General features: G+C 35.3%; 1 protein-coding gene across 4 annotated transcripts in view; it reads right to left on the reverse strand.

Moving 5' to 3' along the window:
• Positions 1–20,373, reverse strand: part of INTS10 (integrator complex subunit 10) — a 53,873-nt gene that overhangs the window by 25,124 nt on the left and 8,376 nt on the right. For 2 of the 4 annotated variants that reach the window (XM_074209062.1, XM_074209064.1), the window contains exons 4-13: positions 20,194–20,333; positions 18,254–18,335; positions 17,816–17,956; positions 15,756–15,821; positions 15,421–15,592; positions 14,973–15,142; positions 14,467–14,600; positions 7,391–7,544; positions 2,959–3,041; positions 1,444–1,596 (exon numbers count right to left, since the gene is read on the reverse strand). In XM_074209062.1, coding sequence (XP_074065163.1) covers positions 1,444–1,596; positions 2,959–3,041; positions 7,391–7,544; positions 14,467–14,600; positions 14,973–15,142; positions 15,421–15,592; positions 15,756–15,821; positions 17,816–17,956; positions 18,254–18,335; positions 20,194–20,333 — 1,295 coding nt within the window. The remainder of the gene's footprint in view (positions 1–1,443; positions 1,597–2,958; positions 3,042–7,390; positions 7,545–14,466; positions 14,601–14,972; positions 15,143–15,420; positions 15,593–15,755; positions 15,822–17,815; positions 17,957–18,253; positions 18,336–20,193; positions 20,334–20,373) is intronic. The other 2 variants (XM_074209065.1, XM_074209063.1) reach the window with 1 other exon arrangement.

Here is a 20,373-nt window from a genome sequence, read left to right on the forward strand (position 1 = left end):
CCATAATGGGACATCTCTTATAAGGACAATCACCTGATTCAATTCAACTCCAAGTTTTAGCACATACCTATTACTGTTATATTAGTGATAATAATAATAGCTAATATTTATATAGCACTTATGATGTGCCAGGCACTATGCTGACTGCTTTACACTGATTCTCTCATTTATCTTCAAAACAATCCTGATTGGCAGGTCCCCAGATGAAGAGATTAAGTGATCTGACTAGGGTCACATGTCTAGTAAGGTTGGATTTGAACTCACATCTTCTTAACTTTAGGACCAGCATTCTAGCTAATACAAAATGAGCTGCCTACAGATATAACAGAAAACAGGGTTATAATGTTGGATGGTTAAAGCAGGAAGTGAGAATACCAGTTCCCAGACTGGAGTAAAGGATTTGGATTGAAATCTCCTCTCTGTTTTACTAGGTGACTTTGAGTAAGCTAACTGAACTCTTTGGGCCTCACTTTCCTCATCTATAAACTAAGGGGGGCAGGGGGAGTCTCTAACCCTATGATTTTTATCTTTACCCAGTTCTCAATATAAAATTATTGCTCCTTCCCTTAATTTTTTCCTTTACCCTTGAGAGCTCCAGTCTTCTTCACAGACCACTTTAGCTAATTTCCTCCCACAGAATTCTTTCCTTTCTCTTATAATCATTACATTTACAGACTATAACACATGACTTTCCATTTGAAAGTCTTCCATGGGGGTGGCTAGGTGGCACCGTGGATAGAGCACCGGCCCTGGAGTCAGGAGTCCCTGAGTTCGAATCCGACCTGGGACACTTAGTAATTACCTAGCCGTGTGGCCTTGGGCAAGCTACTTAACCCCATTTGCCTTTCAAAAACCTAAAACAAACAAACAAACAAAAAAAGAAAGTCTTCCATGGATTTCTAACATTTTTAAGTGGGATATCTATGGCCTCCAAATAAATTATAAACTTCTTAAGAGCAAGGACCATAGTCTTCTACTTCTAAGTTTCTGAATTAATCAACAGACATTTACTAAATACTCACTAAAGGCCAGGCCCTGTGTTAAGTGCAGGAGATATAAACAGAAGACAAAAAGAAAGCCTTTGATCTCAAGGGTCATTACACACTTGGTTAACTGAATGACATAATTAAAGAACCATTTTAGGAAGATTTGCTTCAAGGTGATTGAAACAAAGAAGAAAATTAAGAGGCAGGTAAAGCAGTTTAAGGAAATCTAATCTAGGATGGTATTAGTGAGAATAGAAAGGATCCAAAACCTGATGATGTATTAGATCCTGGGAATGAGGGTAAGAATAGCCAAAGATGATTCCAATGTTTTGGGTCTAAAGGTCTAGAACTTTGTGCAGTGAACTGTCCAAGAAAAGTCACATTGCCTAATAACATAAAAGTGCTAGAAATAGTTAAATGCATTTCTTGGCATATTCACAAAATACATAGTACTCACTCTGTATTCCCCAAGAGCAAAGTGACAAGTTGCTAACTGGATAAGTGCTCGTTGATGCTCCAGTGTTCCTTGTCCAGTAATCTGCTGTTGAGGATGTGATCCCTGAAGAGCTGCTAGGTGATGGAGGCTGGCTATTGCTTTTTTATACTGCCCCTTAAAAGACATGAGAGGTGGAAATACTATTAATAGAAGGGTATAAAAAGCTTATTTGTAAAAACGTTTCCAGCCTCAATCAGGCATAAAAACTCTAGTACTGCAAGAACTGGCTCTGCTTTGACCTTCTGGTAAGCAGTATGACAATTATGGAACAAAGTAAAACTGCATTATGTAAAGCTTTGCAGAGTTTCTAGAATCTCACCCAAAAGGCATATAACACATAATCTTTGGAAAACTGTAGTTAACACTGCCAGTCTTTATGGGGGATAAGTCATTAAACAACCAATGATCTGAGATCATATAAAATCTCAAAGTTGAGTTTATGCTAAAAGTCAAAGCAAGTAAAACTGCTATATAGTCAACTTCTTTATAGCTGTTTGTTCACATAAAGAAAGAGAAAATCACAAGATTATTAAAATAATTTCTTCCTTTAAGTCAGGGCTGTCCAGCCTTACTTTTATAAGTTTTTTTTTTTTTTTAGATTTTTCAAGGCAATGGGGTTAAGTGGCTTGCCCAAGGCCACACGGCTAGGTAATCATTAAGTGTCTGAGGTCGGATTTGAACCCAGGTACTCCTGACTCCAAGGCCGGTGCTCTATTCACTGGGCCACCTAGCCAACCCCTTTTAAAAGTTTTTAATGAAATAGTAGATATATTTTGATTTGCCATTTAAGCAAGAGCTCTGTGGTAGCTCAGCTTCGTTTACTAAAGCATTTACTAAATCCACAGGTGGGCTGCATAAAATAGCCCTTTTTAAAGTTATTATTCCTTAACCATTCATCTTTGCATTTCTGGCTTTTTCCTTCATTTCCTTTAGATAATTTACTTTCCTTATTTTTTCTGCAAGTAAGAAAACCTTTATAAAATTAATTTAAATGATCCAAGTCCATGTGAACCCCTTTAAATTATTCTTTTACTATTATTTAATTTAAATTATTCCTCTTTAAATTATTCAATTGTAAACATAATAAGCCTAATTGTCCTTCTTCCCTGCCCCTTTCACTACTGAAAGCAGAAAAATCTTCTTCCATCTTCTTCCATCATATTTACTTTCCTTAGATGATACAAATCTAAGACCACAAATCTAAGAATACTTCAATAGAAAAAGAACTAGAAAGTCATATTTTCTATTTCTGACAGATTTAGGACAGTTTTTTCTTTCCTCACAGTGGAAAGATATTTATATATTATTGTTTGCATGAATTGAGAAATCTGTATTAATGAAACATATTTATCCTGCCTATGAATGGGCAAAATTTAAAAGTACACAAAGATAATTTATTAACACGAAAACAAAATTCTGTACACATTAGAATGAAGCAAGAGTTTACAAATGGAATTTAGTATATTTCATTTTTACCTGATAGATAATCATGTCAGTGAGAAAGATTCGCAGCCAAAGCCAGGTATCTGTTTTCCATGCTAAACATATTCTTGTAAATTCTGTGTGAAACAAAGAGGGCAAATTTAGAGAAAAGAATATCCTTGATTTCTAGGGCAACATTCTAAAAGTTTGATTAGTCATATAGGAAAATAAAGCACAATAATACTAAACATTTTAATTTACCATTTACCCATCTTTCTAAAGACATTGTTGCTTTTACAAGTCTATTTTCAGTTAGGAAAAATGATAATACATAATAACACTAAATTATCTTACAAATTTAAAATTTATATTCTTATAGTCATGCCACAACTACATGTTACTAAAATTTTAAGGCACGTGAAGGAAGTTATGAGAGAAAAAAATAAATTCTTGTTAACTAAAAATGCATACTATGTACACACATACATACACACACACATATATGTTCAAAAAATTGCAAAGGACAGGCTAGTTCAAAATTTCAGATGGCTAGCAATCTGAACACTCATTTACACTGGCATTTTACTGCTACAACTATGTGAGTCAAAGGCCTATGCAGTTTGTTCCTAGTTTATGAATGAGCCATATTCCCAAAGCTTAAGATGAGTTTTTTTGGAAATCGATACATCTATAGAATCAATATGAAAAATGAAGGCTGGCATTCTAGAAAGCCTACTTATCCTATACTGGACTAATAAAGAACACTACAGCAAATAACCACTATATATAATAGTCTTTGTACAGGCAAATAAATACATAACTTTGAGAAAATGAAGAAGTATTTATATTCATTCTGACAGGATAATCCCTGTCATTTTGTCTGCCTTTGGAGTTGTCCTGAGAAGTTGTTTTCATTGAAGCTATAAAAGATAAGTTTAAATTCTAATATTTTTATTCAGATACAAAAGGTAATGACTTGTTCCTGGATCATTTGTATCAATTCCACAGAACAAGATGAAGATGATATTAATGAAAACAAATTATTTGGCATTTATATAGTGCTTGAAAAACCTAGAAAAAATGTACATTATCTCATTTGATCCTTATAATACTATGTGAGATAGAAGTGTTAGTCACCCCCATTTTTAGATGAAGAAACTGAGGCTTGGAGTGGTAAGAGGACTTATCAATGATTATACACTGACAAATTAATAGGGGCATGATCCAATCCTATTTTACCTCACAAGAGACAACTAATATTTGGTAGGATAAAATTCATAACTAGAATATGGCTCTAGAATTTGTATTATTGGAAAAAAACACAATTTAAATGGGGCAGGGGAGTGAGAAATAGAGTAACATTTTATATTAAGAAGATATAGTACCTGAGAAAATCCAGGGAAAGGATGGAGCAGGGGGAAGAATAGGTACTGTGGAAAAGAAAGTTTGAGTAAAGCTCTATGGAAAAAAAAATAATACTGCCTTGGTAGTATATCATGGGCTACTGAAACAGGAAGAGGAAATAGATAAAAGAATTACAGAAATGGATTATAAGCCACAACTGGAACGTAGGCATGCTATAACAGTGATGTTTTACTGTTCTCATATAGACATCTGTTGGTGCTCTCTTTCAAAATTAGAGTAATAATTTCTTGGTCTATATAAATGATAATTTCATTACTCAAAAGTGGTAGATGAAGCAATAAACAGAAATGCTCTTTGGTACTTGGTTCTTACCACCAAGAAAAAGTTAGTTTGTGAAGTAGAAATTATTGGACCTTTAGGGGAATTGTCCATTCCATCAAAGAGAGGCTGATTTTGACAAGTTACACTAAATTTTAGGAGAACAAATGTGAAATCATTCAAAGAAAGGAGAAACAAGATTTCATAACTAAAAGTTTTCAGGGGAAGTTAACTCAGGATTTATGAGAAGTTCCCATAGATGAAATTCTAAAGACAAATAGAGAATCAATTCTAATGAAGAAGGGAAACTCTAAAATTATTGACAATACACAGGAACCTCCTCAACCTGTTTTTATTAAAAAAAAAAAGTCAAACCAAACAAGAATGAGTAAGGGAAGATAATGGAGATAAATACAAAAGTATACTATAGAGAATACTCTATGATGGAAAATGCTGTAAGAATAATGTAATGAGAGAGGAAATTCAGTTAAACCTACCAAGAAATGCAAAAATAAGTAAAAATACATTTTTATTTATCTTTTAGGGGAAGGGACTTCATTCTCTTGAGGTCAATTTATTTCATCCTTATTCAATATATTACTTATAATCAATGATATATTTTGGCTATTCCATCTTGTTAAGCACACTAATTCTTTTTATGATAAAAAAGAATTTCTATTTGAATCTTTTAGCATGAGTTCATTGAAATTTAAGTACTTGTCAACTTTTTCAAATAATGGGGATATTGAATTTTATGTTTTTATGAGGTATCTAAAATTCTTTTTTTTAAAAACAGCATTTGATTTTTACCCAATCACATGTAAAAATGATTTTAACATTTATTTTTTAAAAAGTGTGTACTAACTGAAATTTCTTTTTAAAATATTTTAATTTTAGGAAAACTATAAATATGTTTGCCAAGCAATACTGAAGTCAACTCATTTGTAAAAGATATTGGACCTCTTTCTGATTAATCTAAACATTGTTATATTGTTTTATAATTTGGGCTCAATGACTGGGACCATTGTGAACCTTAAAAAGACAATTTTAAAAGGAAAATAAAATGATTGGAGGGATATGGCAGAGGGGAAAAGACAATTATAAGCAACAACTTTTACTTTGCTTGTCTTCTCTGCCAAGGATCTTTGGAGTATAATGGACAGAACAACAGGGATAATAAGAAGAAACTTATGAGAAGTGATGAGAGCACTTAGTTGAGTCTTGTCAAGACACAAGAAGGTAAAGTCTTCAAATTATAAATGAGTGACTATGACTTTGATAACTGGCAAAATTTGAGAATATAATAGTAATAAAGAGACCATTAGTAAATATCTATTAAAAAAAAAGCAGTGATCACTAAGAAATAGCAAAGCAAATCATGCCAGAGTAATCTATTTTCCTCTGAAAAATGTCAGGGAATCTTTATGTGAGGGAAATTCTATAATGTGGGAATCTTGTTTACTTAGATTTCAGTAAAGCATTAAACAAAAGTCTCTCACTGTTCTCATGGACTAGATGGAAAGATGTGGGTTAGACAATAGGAAAATAATTGGAAATCTGTAATTGCTTAAATAACCATAAGAAAAGAATAAATATTGGGTCAATATTTCCTTGGAAGTTGGCATCTAAATGAATCTATCATTGACACTGTAATAGTAAACATTTTATTAATAGGTTCAGTTAAGGCACATCAAATTTACAAATGATATGACACTGGAAAGGAAAACTAATGTATTGGATGACAGGATCCACAAAAATGTCAACAAATGTGATAGAACAAACAAACAAAATCAATGAAGTCTTGGGCTGCATTAAGAAAGATAGCATACAGTTAAAGGAGGCAATAGTCCCATAGGATTCTTCCCAAATCAACTCTATCTGGAGTGCTGTTTGAGTTCTAGGCACAATATTTTAAGGAATTCATTGGTAAGCAGGTCAGGGCGAGGATAATGGAGGACATCTTTAGATCTTATACAAAGATTGGTTGAAGAATTTTGGAATATTGCATCTGGAGTAGAATAGTGGGAAAACCAAGTAACAGTTATGCAGGGGTAGCCAGTAAGTGAAAATTATCACTAGTTATACTGTAACATAAAAGAATGAAACATTCTGCTTCCAAAAAGCTCAGTAAAAATTATCATGGTTAGAAAATCCATGGTAAAGGAATTTGTAAACTATATTCAGCTTTCCTCTTTTCACTATAGTATAAGCACTGTATCGCTACCTTATTTTTTTTTTTTTTAGGTTTTTTGCAAGGCAAATGGGGTTAAATGGCTTGCCCAAGGCCACACAGCTAGGTAATTATTAAGTGTCTGAAGCCGGATCTGAACCCAGGTACTCCTGACTCCAAGCCGGTGCTTTATCCACTACGCCACCTAGCCTCCCCTCTACCTTATTTTCATGAGCTGCATTTTCTGCCCCTGCTCAAAATGGCAGGTTACAGTTTCAGATATGCCTATTTTTAAGAAAAAGAGTCGGTAAAGGATAATGAAGCTAAGAGTATTAGGCATGTGTTCTATTTATTCAACCACATAAGTCTTGGGAAGAGCCATCAGAGAATAAGAAATAACACAAGACCATACCAAAGAGGGAAAAGATCTAGAGGGGGAAAGATAAATATGTGAAAGTGTCTATAAAACATTATCTTAAAAGTGCAGCCAAGGATTAACGATTCTAAATCACAAAGCAATATTAGTAACAGCTGTTCAAAAAATAAAAAAAGCATAAAATGGTGGATAGTCACAACTAGACAATGCTGAAATTACCCAAACACAAACCAGTACAATCCAAGAATATTTCTTACCCTTGTCAAGGAAATCTAGGGAGTAGAGCAGTTCCCAGCTATCACGTGCCAATTTGAAGCTTTCCAGGACTTCAACTGAGTTGACAAGTTCTGCTTTATTAACTACAATGTGCCGGCTTCTTCCTTTCCCCGAACATTCTTCATCATCAGAACTCTATTTTTAAAAATATGAATAATGTGTTTAATACAACCTTCTATAAATAATTTATCTATTTCATATCATCTTTTCATCTTTTAAATAAACATGTTGCTCCCATTTCAGAATATTGCAAAGATAGTAATTATAGATTAGAAATAGAGGTTAGATAAAAGGCTAATTTCAATTTAACAAAGATTTATTAAATTCCTACTATAGGGTTTCTTCATCTTTCACTTGGTGTCTTGAATGACAAAATTGTGCTAGAGGAACAGGCAAAAATGGTGCAAAATGAGATCTGTTTCCAAGTACTTTAAGGGTTATCATGTGGAAGATTATTTGAACTTGCTCTGCCTCATTCCAGAAGGTAATTAGAAAGCCTCAATGTAAGGAAAATTTCCTAATACAGAGAACTATCCAAAAAAGACAGTAAAGGTTTCTCACAAGAGGTGATCAAGCAAAGAAGTCTTATAGATGGTAGACTGATTTGAGGCTGATAACTTATCAGGAGTACTGTAAGCATTGACTCTTGTTAAGGTATGGACAAAATCCAGGTTTGGCATCTTTATGACTCAGATATAATGCTATAATAACAAACAAAACTACAATATTATAAAAAATATAACAAAATAAAAAATGATACAGGGAAATCTCCACCTTATTTTGTCCAAATTATGTATATTAATAACTTAAAAGGATATCAATGAATATTTACAAAAATATAAAACATCCAGTTAAGAACAGAAGAAACGAGACTATTTGACTAACCCAGCATCAACAAAAAAATAAAATTGAACTTTGAAAGAAAAACAATTTCAAAGTCAAGTATTTATAAAAGTAAATTCAACCAAATATTTAAAAATTGATTTAATGATCCTGATATCCTTTTGAAATCTAAGCCAGGGAGAGACAAAACAGTAAAGAAAGCTAAAGACCAATATCCCTAAAGAATATTGATACAAGCATTTTAAATAAAATATAACCAAGGAGCCTACCACAATCTATTAAAAAGTTTATACACTATGACCAGATTGGTTTTATATACCAAGAAAGCAAGATTAGTTCAGCATAAGACTAATATTAATAGGTATAAGAATAATATTAATAGATGCTGAAAAGTTTTTTGCACATACACACAATACACACACACACACACACACACGCAAATATTTATATGCATGTAAATCCAGGATAACAACCCGCCAACCAACAAACAAATGTAGGTTTCTTGTGAGCTCCTCCAGAACAAAGGCTTTCTTTATATATATCCAGCAGCTGCTTAATACACATTACTGGATGACTGACTTGTACAGGGTCACACAGATGGTAAAAGTGAGACCATTTTGGGTAAATGGCATTTTTCACAAGACTTGGGCATTAGTTGCTTTTACCCTGAATCTCCTTTGAATTTGAGGTGCCTTGTTCAGTATGGCATTCTGCTATTCTGTGTGTGCTGTTCTTAAGAGCAGAAGTCGGAATGAAAGCTCCTCATTAGCACTGTTACCTTAGAGCACTGGCAGGTGGGAAAGCAAAACTCATGAGACTATCAGGAAGGTACAAGCCAGATGAAGGTGAGCAATAGAGGATCTAAGATCTGGCTGCTTGCTATACCCCCACCAACCTGGGGTCAAGCAAGCTATTTGGCCCAGAGAGTTAAGAATGACTTTTATGTTTTAATATAGTATTTTATTGGATTTTAAAATGTAATAACCATTCCTAGTTTGAGGCTATACAAAACTAGTTAACAGGAAGATGTGGTCCTTGAGGTAATATTTTGTCAAACCCCTGATATGTGGCTAGAGAGCCAACTTCAGAGTGTGGACAACATTTTCAAGTCTGATACATTTCTGAAAGACACTGTCTGTGTGATCCTGGGCAATTCACTTACCTCTAAATGCCCCAGGTAACTCTTGGACTATAAATTGTAAAACAAATAGCGATCTGCATTGATAGAGGGAGCTTCCTTACAAAGAAATTATAGCTCTGAACTTAAAAAAAAATCAATGAAGAATGAACTTGGATCCGAGATCTCAAGTCATACAATATAAAAAATTTCTGATAAATAATTTTTAAAACACTAGAATAAAACAAACTTATTTGTTCCAGTAATGGAAGGGAGATAATTCTTGATTATTAAAGCAATGCAGGATATTATCAGTGATAAGATGGATGTGTTTGAACATATACAAATTTTAAGATTTGCTAATATTTTATTACACTTCCTTATACAAAAGGAAAGTGAAAAGCAACTGATAAAACTGACACAAGTCCCAAGATTCCACATGGTAAAAAAATCAAAGGAAATAAATAGTAATCATCATATGTGAAAATCACACTTGCTCTTAGTGAAATGCAAATAAAACTTTATCATTACACATTTATTAAACTGAGAAAAGTAAGCAAATAAATATGGATCCCCCCCAAGGGTTTGTCTTATTCTCTTTCTTTTTCCTATTACTCCCTCCCATGGTGTCCTAAGCAAGAACAAATGATCTTTTTAGTGCTGATCCTTAGATCCAATTTATTCAGCCCTAACCTCTCTCCTGACCTGCAATCACGCATCACAACTTCTTCTCTAACTAGATATACTGTAGGTAGCTCAAATTCAACATGTCCAAAGCAAAACTCATCATTTCTCTTATAAAAGTGTTCTCCCCTGTTCCAAACTTCTCTATTATTGTCAAGGAATTCTGAGGTAAAGACAGGAAGCAGCATGTGCTAAAAATCCCAGCTACCACTCATTACCATCTTCTTTCAGTCCCTGTCAGAGACAGCTCAGGACTGTGAAGAGCAATGCTTCCAGCCTAGAGTCCATGGACATCACAACTAGAAACAACCCTTGAGGGGTTGTAGCTTAGCAACTGTCCTATAGATGTTACAGCAATATTTATTAAAAACCCAGAAAAGAAAGTTCTTGACACTAATGTCTTTGGCACTTAAATGATTCAACACCAGAAGTAGACAGGACTTTATCAGGGGAAATGAAGAGGTATTTCTATCTGGCCTTGCCACTGCATCCTGAAGATCACGGGCCATTTCTATCTCACTTAAGAGTTGAAACATACCACACATGTCTCCACCTTTAGAATAGGATCTCCTTGAGAACAGGGACTCTTCTACTTTTCTATTTTTATCTCCAGGGCTTTGTACATTGTTGTATAGTTGTTAAATAGTGTCCAACTCTTTATAACCCCAATGGACCATGCAGTCCATGGGCTTGTTTTTTTTAAACAAAGATACTGGAATGGTTTGCCATTTCCTTCTCCAGTGGATTAAGGTAAAGATAAGTAAGGGACTTGTGTGGGGTCATACAGCTAGTAAGTGTGAAGCTAGATTTGAACTCAGGTCTTCATGACTCTAGCTCAGTCTACTGTATCACCTAGTTGCTTCCTTTTATACAAATTAAGAGTTCAATAAATGTTTTCTTCCTTAATTCCTTAATCAATTCATCCATCCATCCATTCATTCATTCATTCAAGGGCACCATTACCTTAATTTTGTATCTTCCTTGATTCTCACAACTCACCCCAAACTCAATCTGTTGCCAAATCTTATTGTTTTTAATTTCATCACATCCTTTTCTCTTCATTCACACAGCCACCAAGAGCTATCCCTTCATACCTGAACTCCTGCAAGAGCCTTCTGGGTGATCTCCCTGCCAAAGTTCTCTAGCTTCTTGAAGCTCAGCTCTGACCCTATCACTCCCTATTAAATAAAGTCCAGTTACTGCCTATTATTGTCAGGATTAAATAAAAAGTCCCATAATTAGCCCTTTATAATCTGGTCCCTTCTTTCCTTTCCAGTCTTTCTTAAAATTATTTATTTTGGGGAGGGTTTGCTGGGCAATTAGGTTAAGTGATTTGCTCAAGGTCACACAGGTGACCTTGATTAAGTATCTGATGATTAAGGTGATTAAGTATCTGAGGCCAGATTGGAATTTAGGTCCTCTTGACTCTAGGACCAGTGCTCTATCCACTGTGCCACCTAGCTGCCCTTACAAAAAAAAATTTTTTTTGAGGTGAATTAACTGTCAGGTATATTTTGCACTAGAAGTTGTTGTTAGTCATTTTTCAATCTTATATTCTTTGTGACTCCACTTGGGATTTTCTTGGCAAAGCTACTGGAGTGGTTTGCCATTTCCTTCTCCAGCTCATTTTTATAGATGATAAACTGAGGCAAACAGGGTTAAGTAACTTGTCCAGGTAATAAATGCCTTCTTTTTTTAAGCTGGGGCAGTGGGGTTAAGTGACTTACCCAAGGTCACACACCCAGTAAGGATTAAGTGTCAGAGGTTGGATTTGAACTCAGGTCCTCCTGACTCCAGGGCTTCACTGAGCCATCTAGCTGCCCCCCTTTCCAGTCTTCTTCAACTTTTCTTTCCTTCACACTTTCTAGTTTTGTCAGCAACACTGACCTTACTGATCCTCACAAATTATATTTGATCTCCTGATTCCAGGTCTTGATTGTCCTCCCTCTCAGCCTCAGGGTCCTTGCTTTCTTCAAGACAAAGCTCTTACCTTCTGTAAGTGACTTTTCCCTGCCACCCACCTCCACAGTGGTGCCTATTCTTTGAGATTTAACTTCCATGTACTGTGTGTGTGTGTGTGTGTGTGTGTGTGTGTGTGTGTGTGTCTGTGTATGTATATACAATTTTTTGCTTTGCTGTTTTATTAGAATATAAGTTTTTTGAGAGAAGAATCATGCATTTACTTCCTCCATGTTTTCAGTGTTTAACACAGTACTTGTAATGCTATTTTAAAAACATTTGTGATAATCCATTCTAAGGAAATGGGTATGTTGAAGTCAATATGAGCATTCTTTGGCCTGATGATTCTGCTTCCAGAGAATTTACCTCAAGTAAATAATCCAAGAGGGGAATAAAAAATTGTTTATACATCTATAATTTATACAAAGATGTCCCTTGGCAACATCTTTGTAGGAAAAGTTCTGCTACAATTGGAAAGCAGAGAAATGGACCTGATACTCAAACAGTAAAGATCCCTTTTCCTTCGAATAAAAATAAGATGGAACAGGAGAAAGGATAGGCAGTATAACACTTTGGAAAAGTTCATTAAGAACTTTCAAATTACATTCATCAGGGACATCAAAACAAAGGTTATTTGAGTGCTGATGAATCTGTCCTAGATTAATTGAACAATGTAAAACAAAAGACAAGATGAAGAATTTACTGACTGTACAGAGATGAAGAATATGATTTAGTATTTTAATTTGGTTTGTACTCTCTTTCAATGTATGATGAATAAAATGAAGAAGATAATATTCATACGGGTCTGTTTGTGGTGGCAAAGATCTGAAAATTAAGTGAATGTCCATCAATTGGGGAATGGCTGAACAAATTGTGGTATATGTATGTTATGGAACAGAACTGTTCTATTAGAAACTAGGAGGGCTGGGAATTTAGAGATGCCTGGAAGGATTTGCATGAACTGATGCTGAGTGAGATCAGCAGAACCAGAAGAACACTGTACACCATAACAGCAACATGGGGTTGATGAGCAGTCTTTTTTTTTTAAAGGTTTTTTTTTGGCAAGGCAATGGGGTTAAGTGGCTTGCCCAAGGCCACACAGCTAGGTAATTTAGGTGTCTGAGGTTGGATTTGAACTCAGGTACTCCTGACTCCAGGGCTGGTGCTCTATCCACTGCACCACCTAGCTGCCCCTATGATCAGTCTTAATGGACTTGCTCATCCCATTAGTGCAACAATCAGGGACAATTTTGGGGTACCTGTGATAGAGAATACCATCTGTATTCAGAGAAAGAATTGTGGAGTTTGAACAAAGACCAAAGACTACTACCTTTAATTAAAAAAAATTATCTTATTATGTAATTTTGCTATCATATTTTTTTTTAAGGATATGATTTCTCTCTCAACAAATTCAATTTAGATCAATATATAGCATGGAAATAATGTAAAGACTATCAGACTACCTTCTATGGGGGGGTGGGAAGTGAGATTAGGGGAAAAATTGCAAAACTCAAAAATAAATGATTTTAAAAAAATGAAATAAAATCAAGAAGATGGGGGCAAGGATACTGACAGAAATTAGGAGAAAATGTACATTTTTTTAAAAAGGTTTTTGCAAGGCAAATGGGGTTAAAGTGGCTTGCCCAAGGCCACACAGCTAGGTAATTATTAAGTATCTGAGACTGGATTTGAACCCAGGTACTCCTGACTCCAGGGCCGGTGCTTTATCCACTGTGCCACCTAGCCTCCCCGAAAATATACATTCTTAAGGAGCCTTTCTCCCTTTTTACCTTGGATGGTAATAAAAAAATGGAACCCAAAATTTATTCTGTGGTTAAAGAGACAGGACAACCTTGGGGAGGAGAATAGAAGTCCTAATTATATTACAATCTTCTCAGAACCCATTCTATTCTAAAAGAGCCTTTTAGTGTAATGCTATAATTCAAAAGGATAGTCTCTAATAAGGGGAATTCAGATACTAAAACAGAGCCTTAAGGACAAATGAAACGAACCTGTATAACTTTGACATATACCATTCAAATTTCACAATTGCTCTGTGATCAAGAAGAATAATATAATCTCCATTATACAGATTAATAAACTAAGCCTGAGAGAGGTTATATGACTTGACCATGTTTACAAAGCTAGCAAGTATTGGAGATGGGATTTGAACCCAGGTTTCTTAACCACAAACCTAATTCTTTTTTCACTATGCCAGGCTTCATCTTCACAAAGCTGGATCATGTGACAGCCTTTAAATCATCAAGGAAATACCTGGGACAGTCTTTGCAATGAAACAAAATATTAAAGAGGTAAGAAATTATTTAATTAGCATCATCTAATTTTGTTATTTCAGCTAAAAAAAAATTTCTCATTGGTCCCCAGAAAGATGCCCAGTATGGAACTTAAGCACCACAGAGACTAACATATATTTTGAATAAATGAAAAGATTACCATAGTTTTTTCTCTTCCTTCTGCAAGTTTCCTCTTTTTATGTATGTGTTTGTTACGATCTATTTCTACATCACCATACACATTTGATACATCTTCAAGAAGAACCAATGGAACTTGACTGGGAGTGTTAGGACCTACAAGTAGAAATAAAAGTATTCTTAGAAACTTCACCTAATCCATAAAAAGTCTCTGAGCACAACCTTTATTCCTTTCTGACTTTGCTAATTTCTGCTGTAAGCATTTATTAGTTTTTTCTTTACATACATTTTTAGAACCTTTAAGTGATGGAACATTAACATATTTAGAAACCTTTCAATGATGACATATTAATTAAAAAACAAAACTCCAACATCAATGCAAACTTGATCACAGTTAAACAGTGATCCAAGAATGAGAATTTCAATTATATTTTCCATTAAACTTGTTCCTCAAGTCCAGTAAATGTTCATCTTTACCATTTCTCTCCCTCACCACGAATATTGCTACATCAAATTCTCAGGACTAACCTTGGAAGAGAGACGGCTGTATGCTACTGACATATTGGTATGCATTCTTAAAGAAGACAAGCATTGTAGAATACACTATTTGATTTTTGTACTTTGTGTGAGTTTCGGTGTCAAAATTATTCATGTATCGGCAGAGGTCTTTCATTCTATGTAAAATATCACCAAGGTTTCTGAAAGATGAAAAGTCAACAAAGGTTCAACAAACATTTGTTAAACTTTCTACTTATCTCAGATGCATGTTAAACTGTGGTTGAAAAAAACCTTTTGTAAGTAACCAAATACCCTCTCACTTTTATTTTATGCAAATACAGATCATGTAACTGTGTATAAAGTAGGGTCTACCTCCATACAATAGGCTTTTTAAATCACATTGTTCTCTTTTAAAGCCCTGTGATAACAAAGTTAGAAGATCAGATAACAAATCCAAGAGTAAAAGTCCATTCCTTACCTTCTTCCTTTATCCATCTGCCATTCACATCGCATTCCTATGACAGACAAAATTTTAAACAATCTCTCCCAAGGGTCTACGATCTGGGATGACTTTTCAGTCAGGCCATCTATGACGTACTTCTGAGAGCTACGTTTGCTCGGGGACATAAGATCAGGTGTATCTTGGGCTCCTGAAATGTAAAGGGGAAAACATCTGTACTGATCACCACTCAGACATAGTGCTTAGATGGCATCTGATGGACAGTAAGATTAGTTTGTTTTAAAAATGCCCCTCAGCCCACATGCCACACCCTCCCCGTACACACATTCTGTGAGGTAAGCAGGAGGCATTACCTTCATTGGAAAGGTTAGGACATGGAGGTCCCGAAGTCTTTGGTCCAAGGTCACCCACTGGTATAGCTAGGAACAGAATTTTGAGCTGCATTCTATATAACTTCTGTGCACTAATGTTGTATGACAGCAAGTAGTGTCCAGATCAAGGGAAGTAACAGTCCCACTGCATACGGCAATGATCAGGCAAATCTGCAATACTGTGTTCAGTTCTGAATGCCACATTTTATGAGGAATGGTTGAAGGAACTGGGAAAATTTAACCTGGAGAAGAGAAGGCTTGGGGAGGGGAAGGTGCCTGAGTGACATAACAGTCATCAACACATGGCTACACAGGCCATCGTGTGGAAGAGGAAGCGGTTATTCTGTGTTGCTTAAGAGGGCAAGAACTAAGGCTAATGAGCAAAATTACAGGGAAGCAGAATTCAAAGTTAAGGAAAACATTCTAACAATTAAAATTGTTAAAAAATCGAGTGAATTGCTTTTTTTGAGGCAGGGAGCCAACACTGAAAAATATTTATATGAAAAGATTAGAAAACTAGTCAGAGCTGTGGATGATGCAATGTCCATGCTGGTAGGAGATTGGACCAGACATTAAATGATCAACAAATAAACAAACAGTTGCTTTTTACTCTAAGTTGCTATGAAACTTCTAAATCTTTTCATTTCTTATCTATGTTGTGAAATTCTCCCTTGTCTAGGCTCTTCCAAATTCAACCCTCTCTCCACCCTTCAATGCCAAGTTGAAGCCCCTCTATTTCATGAATGTTCCTCTCATCTCCTGTCTTAGCACTGGGTTTACATAATACATTTGGTCCTTCGTTATACTGTCTTCTGTTGTTGTTTCCTACATTCTCTCCATCACTGGATGTTCTTGACGATTCTACTTCCCTATTCCTTACAAAAACTAGTATTGTCTTAAGTATACATTGTGGGTATTCAATCAGAACTGCTGTCCTGAATTTATCCCAGTCTTTAGGTTTTTCAATCTTGCCTAACTGTTCAACTTTCATTTCTTTCATCCACTTTTCCCAAAATGACAAAATTAATCCTTTATAATCAAAAAGGACAATTGAAGAAAAGACTCAGATCAGATTAATCACAATCTGAGTCTTTAAGTTTTGGATCCAGCTTGGCTTTAAAGCCAGCACAAGAATGTTATGAAACAACAACGAAATCCATGCCAGTTTTCTGTGGTCATTCTTGATTCCTCACTGTCTTATATTCAACCAGTCGCCAAATCTTGTTATTTCATGAGACCACTCCCTTATTTCAGATTATTCTCATCTAATAGTATTCTAATTGGTTTCCCAGCATCAGTTCTTGAGTTCATGGTACAGAGGATAGGGCACTGCTCTTGGAATAAGGATGACTTGAGTTCAAATCCTGCCTCAAACACATACTAGATATGTGTCTGGCTAAGTCACTTGACCTCCTTGTGCCCATTTCTTCATCTATAAAATGATGGGTTGGATTTGATGGCCTCTAGGGACCTTTAAAGTCCTAAATCTACAACCCTATTGTGGAGAACCTTTCCTTCACATCCAATCTTCCACCCAGCTACCAGAGTAATATTCCTAAAGCAGAGGTCTGACAACCACTCCCTTGGTCACTAAGCTCTAGCAGCTCCTATTACCTTAAGGGTCAAATACAAACTCTTTGGTTTGCCACTTGAACCCCTGAAGAATCTAAGCTGACTCCAAACTTCCCCAGATCTTATGGTCTAATCAGATTGGCTAGCTTGTTGTTGCTCCATCTCCCACCTGTGTGCTTTTATACTGGCTGTTGTTCATGCCTAAAATGTACTCCCTCCTGATCTCTTAGGAGTACAAATGTCATCTCCTATTGACCCTACTCTGTTCCCAAGATGCTAGTTTATCCTTCAAAAATTATCTTATATATATTTCTATGTGTACATGTCTCCTCTGATAGAATGTAAGCTTCCAGAGGGCAGAGGATGTTTTGTTCTTGTCTTTATATTCTCAATGTTTAGTACAGAATAGGTGTTTAATAATTACTTGCTTACTAACTGATTGGAAAACAATTTCAGGTTTGTTCACTTACCTTGATGCTGATTTTCTGTCTGGGTAGACCTAGTGACATAATTAATATAAAATTCAGCTGCTTTGTTCAAATACTTATATAATAGGCTGGCAGGTAATCTAACATCAGGGTTATTAATTATTAGAGGAAGGACATCACAAACTGTTGGAAGAAAAAAAATTGGTTGTTGTTTTTTTCCATCATCATAAAACCAGCAAAATGTAAGTACACTGGAAATTTAATAATTTTAGCTTCTAATTAAAGAAGAAAACTATGGCAAACACTTTCCTAAGCAAGTAAAATGTAAAAGTTTACAGAAAAAAACAGGGAAATTACATTAAAATTCTATAATACAACGATTACATTAATCTGAGTCTCCTGACACATATTTGGCATCCCTAACAGGCTTACCAACCCTCCAAATGTTTCTTGGCTTGAAATAAGGGAACTTGTACTTACCAAATAATTTTCTAAAGCAATTGACGGGGGATTCTTGTTCATCAATATTTTCAGCTTCCAACAATGTTTCCCCGAGGCCAACCTGTTTTAAAATGTAAATAAATGTATATTCAAATGCAGATTGTGGTAAGGTTTGATTAAGTTAAGATCTATAAAGGGGGATGGGGCGGCTAGGTGGTATAGTGGATAAAGTACCAGCCTTGGAGTCAGGAGTACCTGGGTTTAAATCCGGTCTCAGACACTTAATAATTAATTACCTAGCTGTGTGGCCTTGGGCAAGCCACTTAACCCCATTTTCCTTGAAAAAATTAAAAAAAAAGATCTATAAAGGAGACAGAATAATATTTTGTCTTTGTGTACTTATACTACCCAATAAAAGATGAAATTTTTTTGAAAAGCAAGTAACCTCATTTTACATCTTAGGAATAACAAAAATGGGACATCCATGGTAAAATCAGTAATAAAATTCCAAAAAGAACATAAGACCATTCTTCTATTATTTATTTCTATTATTTTAGGTAGAAAAACTGAGAATCTGGTACTACCACTACAGAAATTAATGGAAAGCATCAGACTTGGAGCTTGAAGAACACTGCAACAGTACACAGAAGAACTCTCCTCTGTATGGGACAAGTGATGATAATGATGTTTGTCCTTTGTTTTCAAATAAGATCATGATATCAGGGAGGTGACGCCATGAAAACACATGAATTGGATTTGAGTGAGGGTGTGCTGTGCTAAGTCACCAGTCCCACTTTCTCCTACAGTCATGTGGATCCAATGGTCAGATATAAATCAGGCTTACTGGAGATGGGACAAGTAATGACACCAGCACTTGCTGTCATAGCCACAAAAGTCAATGCTAAAGAGCTGTGAAAGGCAAGAACTTAAGACATGGGAACAGATGGAATTCCTTTAAAATTAGACACCATGGGCGGCTAGGTGGAACAGTGGATAAAGCACCAGCCCTGGAGTCAGGAGTACCGCAGACACTTAATAATTACCTAGCTGTATGGCTTTGGGCAAGCCACTTAACCCCATTTGCCTTGAAAAAAACCTAAAAAAATAAAAAATAAATTATAGACACCTGATTTCAGTTAAATGTTATAGGAGCTTCAAACTGAAGTCCTTAAAACCTTGTCCACATCTTTAAAACTAATACACATTTTAATAAAGCACTGGACTATGTCAGTGGTGAAAGAAAGTAATGTGTTGCAGAACAGGAAAAGCTAAAATCAGAGAAATACTGCAGAGGTAACAGAACAGGCCAGTCTGGTCAGCAAACCAGAAAATAGGCTAAAGGAAGAACGGAACTGACCTGCTAAAGTCAAGAGAACTAACCTTAAAGTGAGTCAGAAGGAAAGTAAACTGGCCTAAGAAATGATTGAGCCAGAAGCAAATTGTTAGCTTATTCCCAAAATACACCAAAATTAAGAATTTATACATTGTTCCAAGGAATGTAAAATTTTTATAGCGCTTGTTTGCTGAGCACATATTATTATCATAGTTCAGTCATTATTTCCCTAGCATGACAAAGCAAAGTTTAATATCTTACAATCAATATAGAAAATTTCTAAAGATTCTATTTAAAATTCAGACTATATTACTATTAACCATGCTCTCTCTTTTTTTTTTTTTTGGTTTTTGCAAGGCAATGGGGTTAAGCGATTTGCTCAAGATCACATAGTTAGGTAAGTGTTAGAGGTCACATTTGAACTCAGGTCCTCCTGACTCCAGGGCCAGTGCTCTATCCACAGTGCCACCTAGCAGCCCCTACCACACTGCCTTTATAATGTCAACACAGAAAATATTTTGTATTACTTGGTTAGCTATCAGTTTCACCTCTACTCTGATCTGAAAAAACCAAATATATTCATTGACTGGGAACATTGTCCATATCTATAAAACTAAAGATTACACTGTGTCAAATCTTCTCTTACCCCATGTTGTACAACTGTTTCAGGGAAACGCCTCAAAAGCAGAAGCAACATTTCTGCTCGCTCCAATGTATTAAAACATTGTTCTGTGGCCTTTAGTAACATCTCACATTGTATCCGACCAGGAAGGGTTTCAAATAGACCTGTTCAAAATAAAATTTTATTTTTCTTATTTTTGGAAAA

Source organism: Macrotis lagotis, chromosome 1, assembly GCF_037893015.1.
Source record: "Macrotis lagotis isolate mMagLag1 chromosome 1, bilby.v1.9.chrom.fasta, whole genome shotgun sequence".
Classification (NCBI taxonomy): domain Eukaryota; kingdom Metazoa; phylum Chordata; class Mammalia; order Peramelemorphia; family Peramelidae; genus Macrotis; species Macrotis lagotis.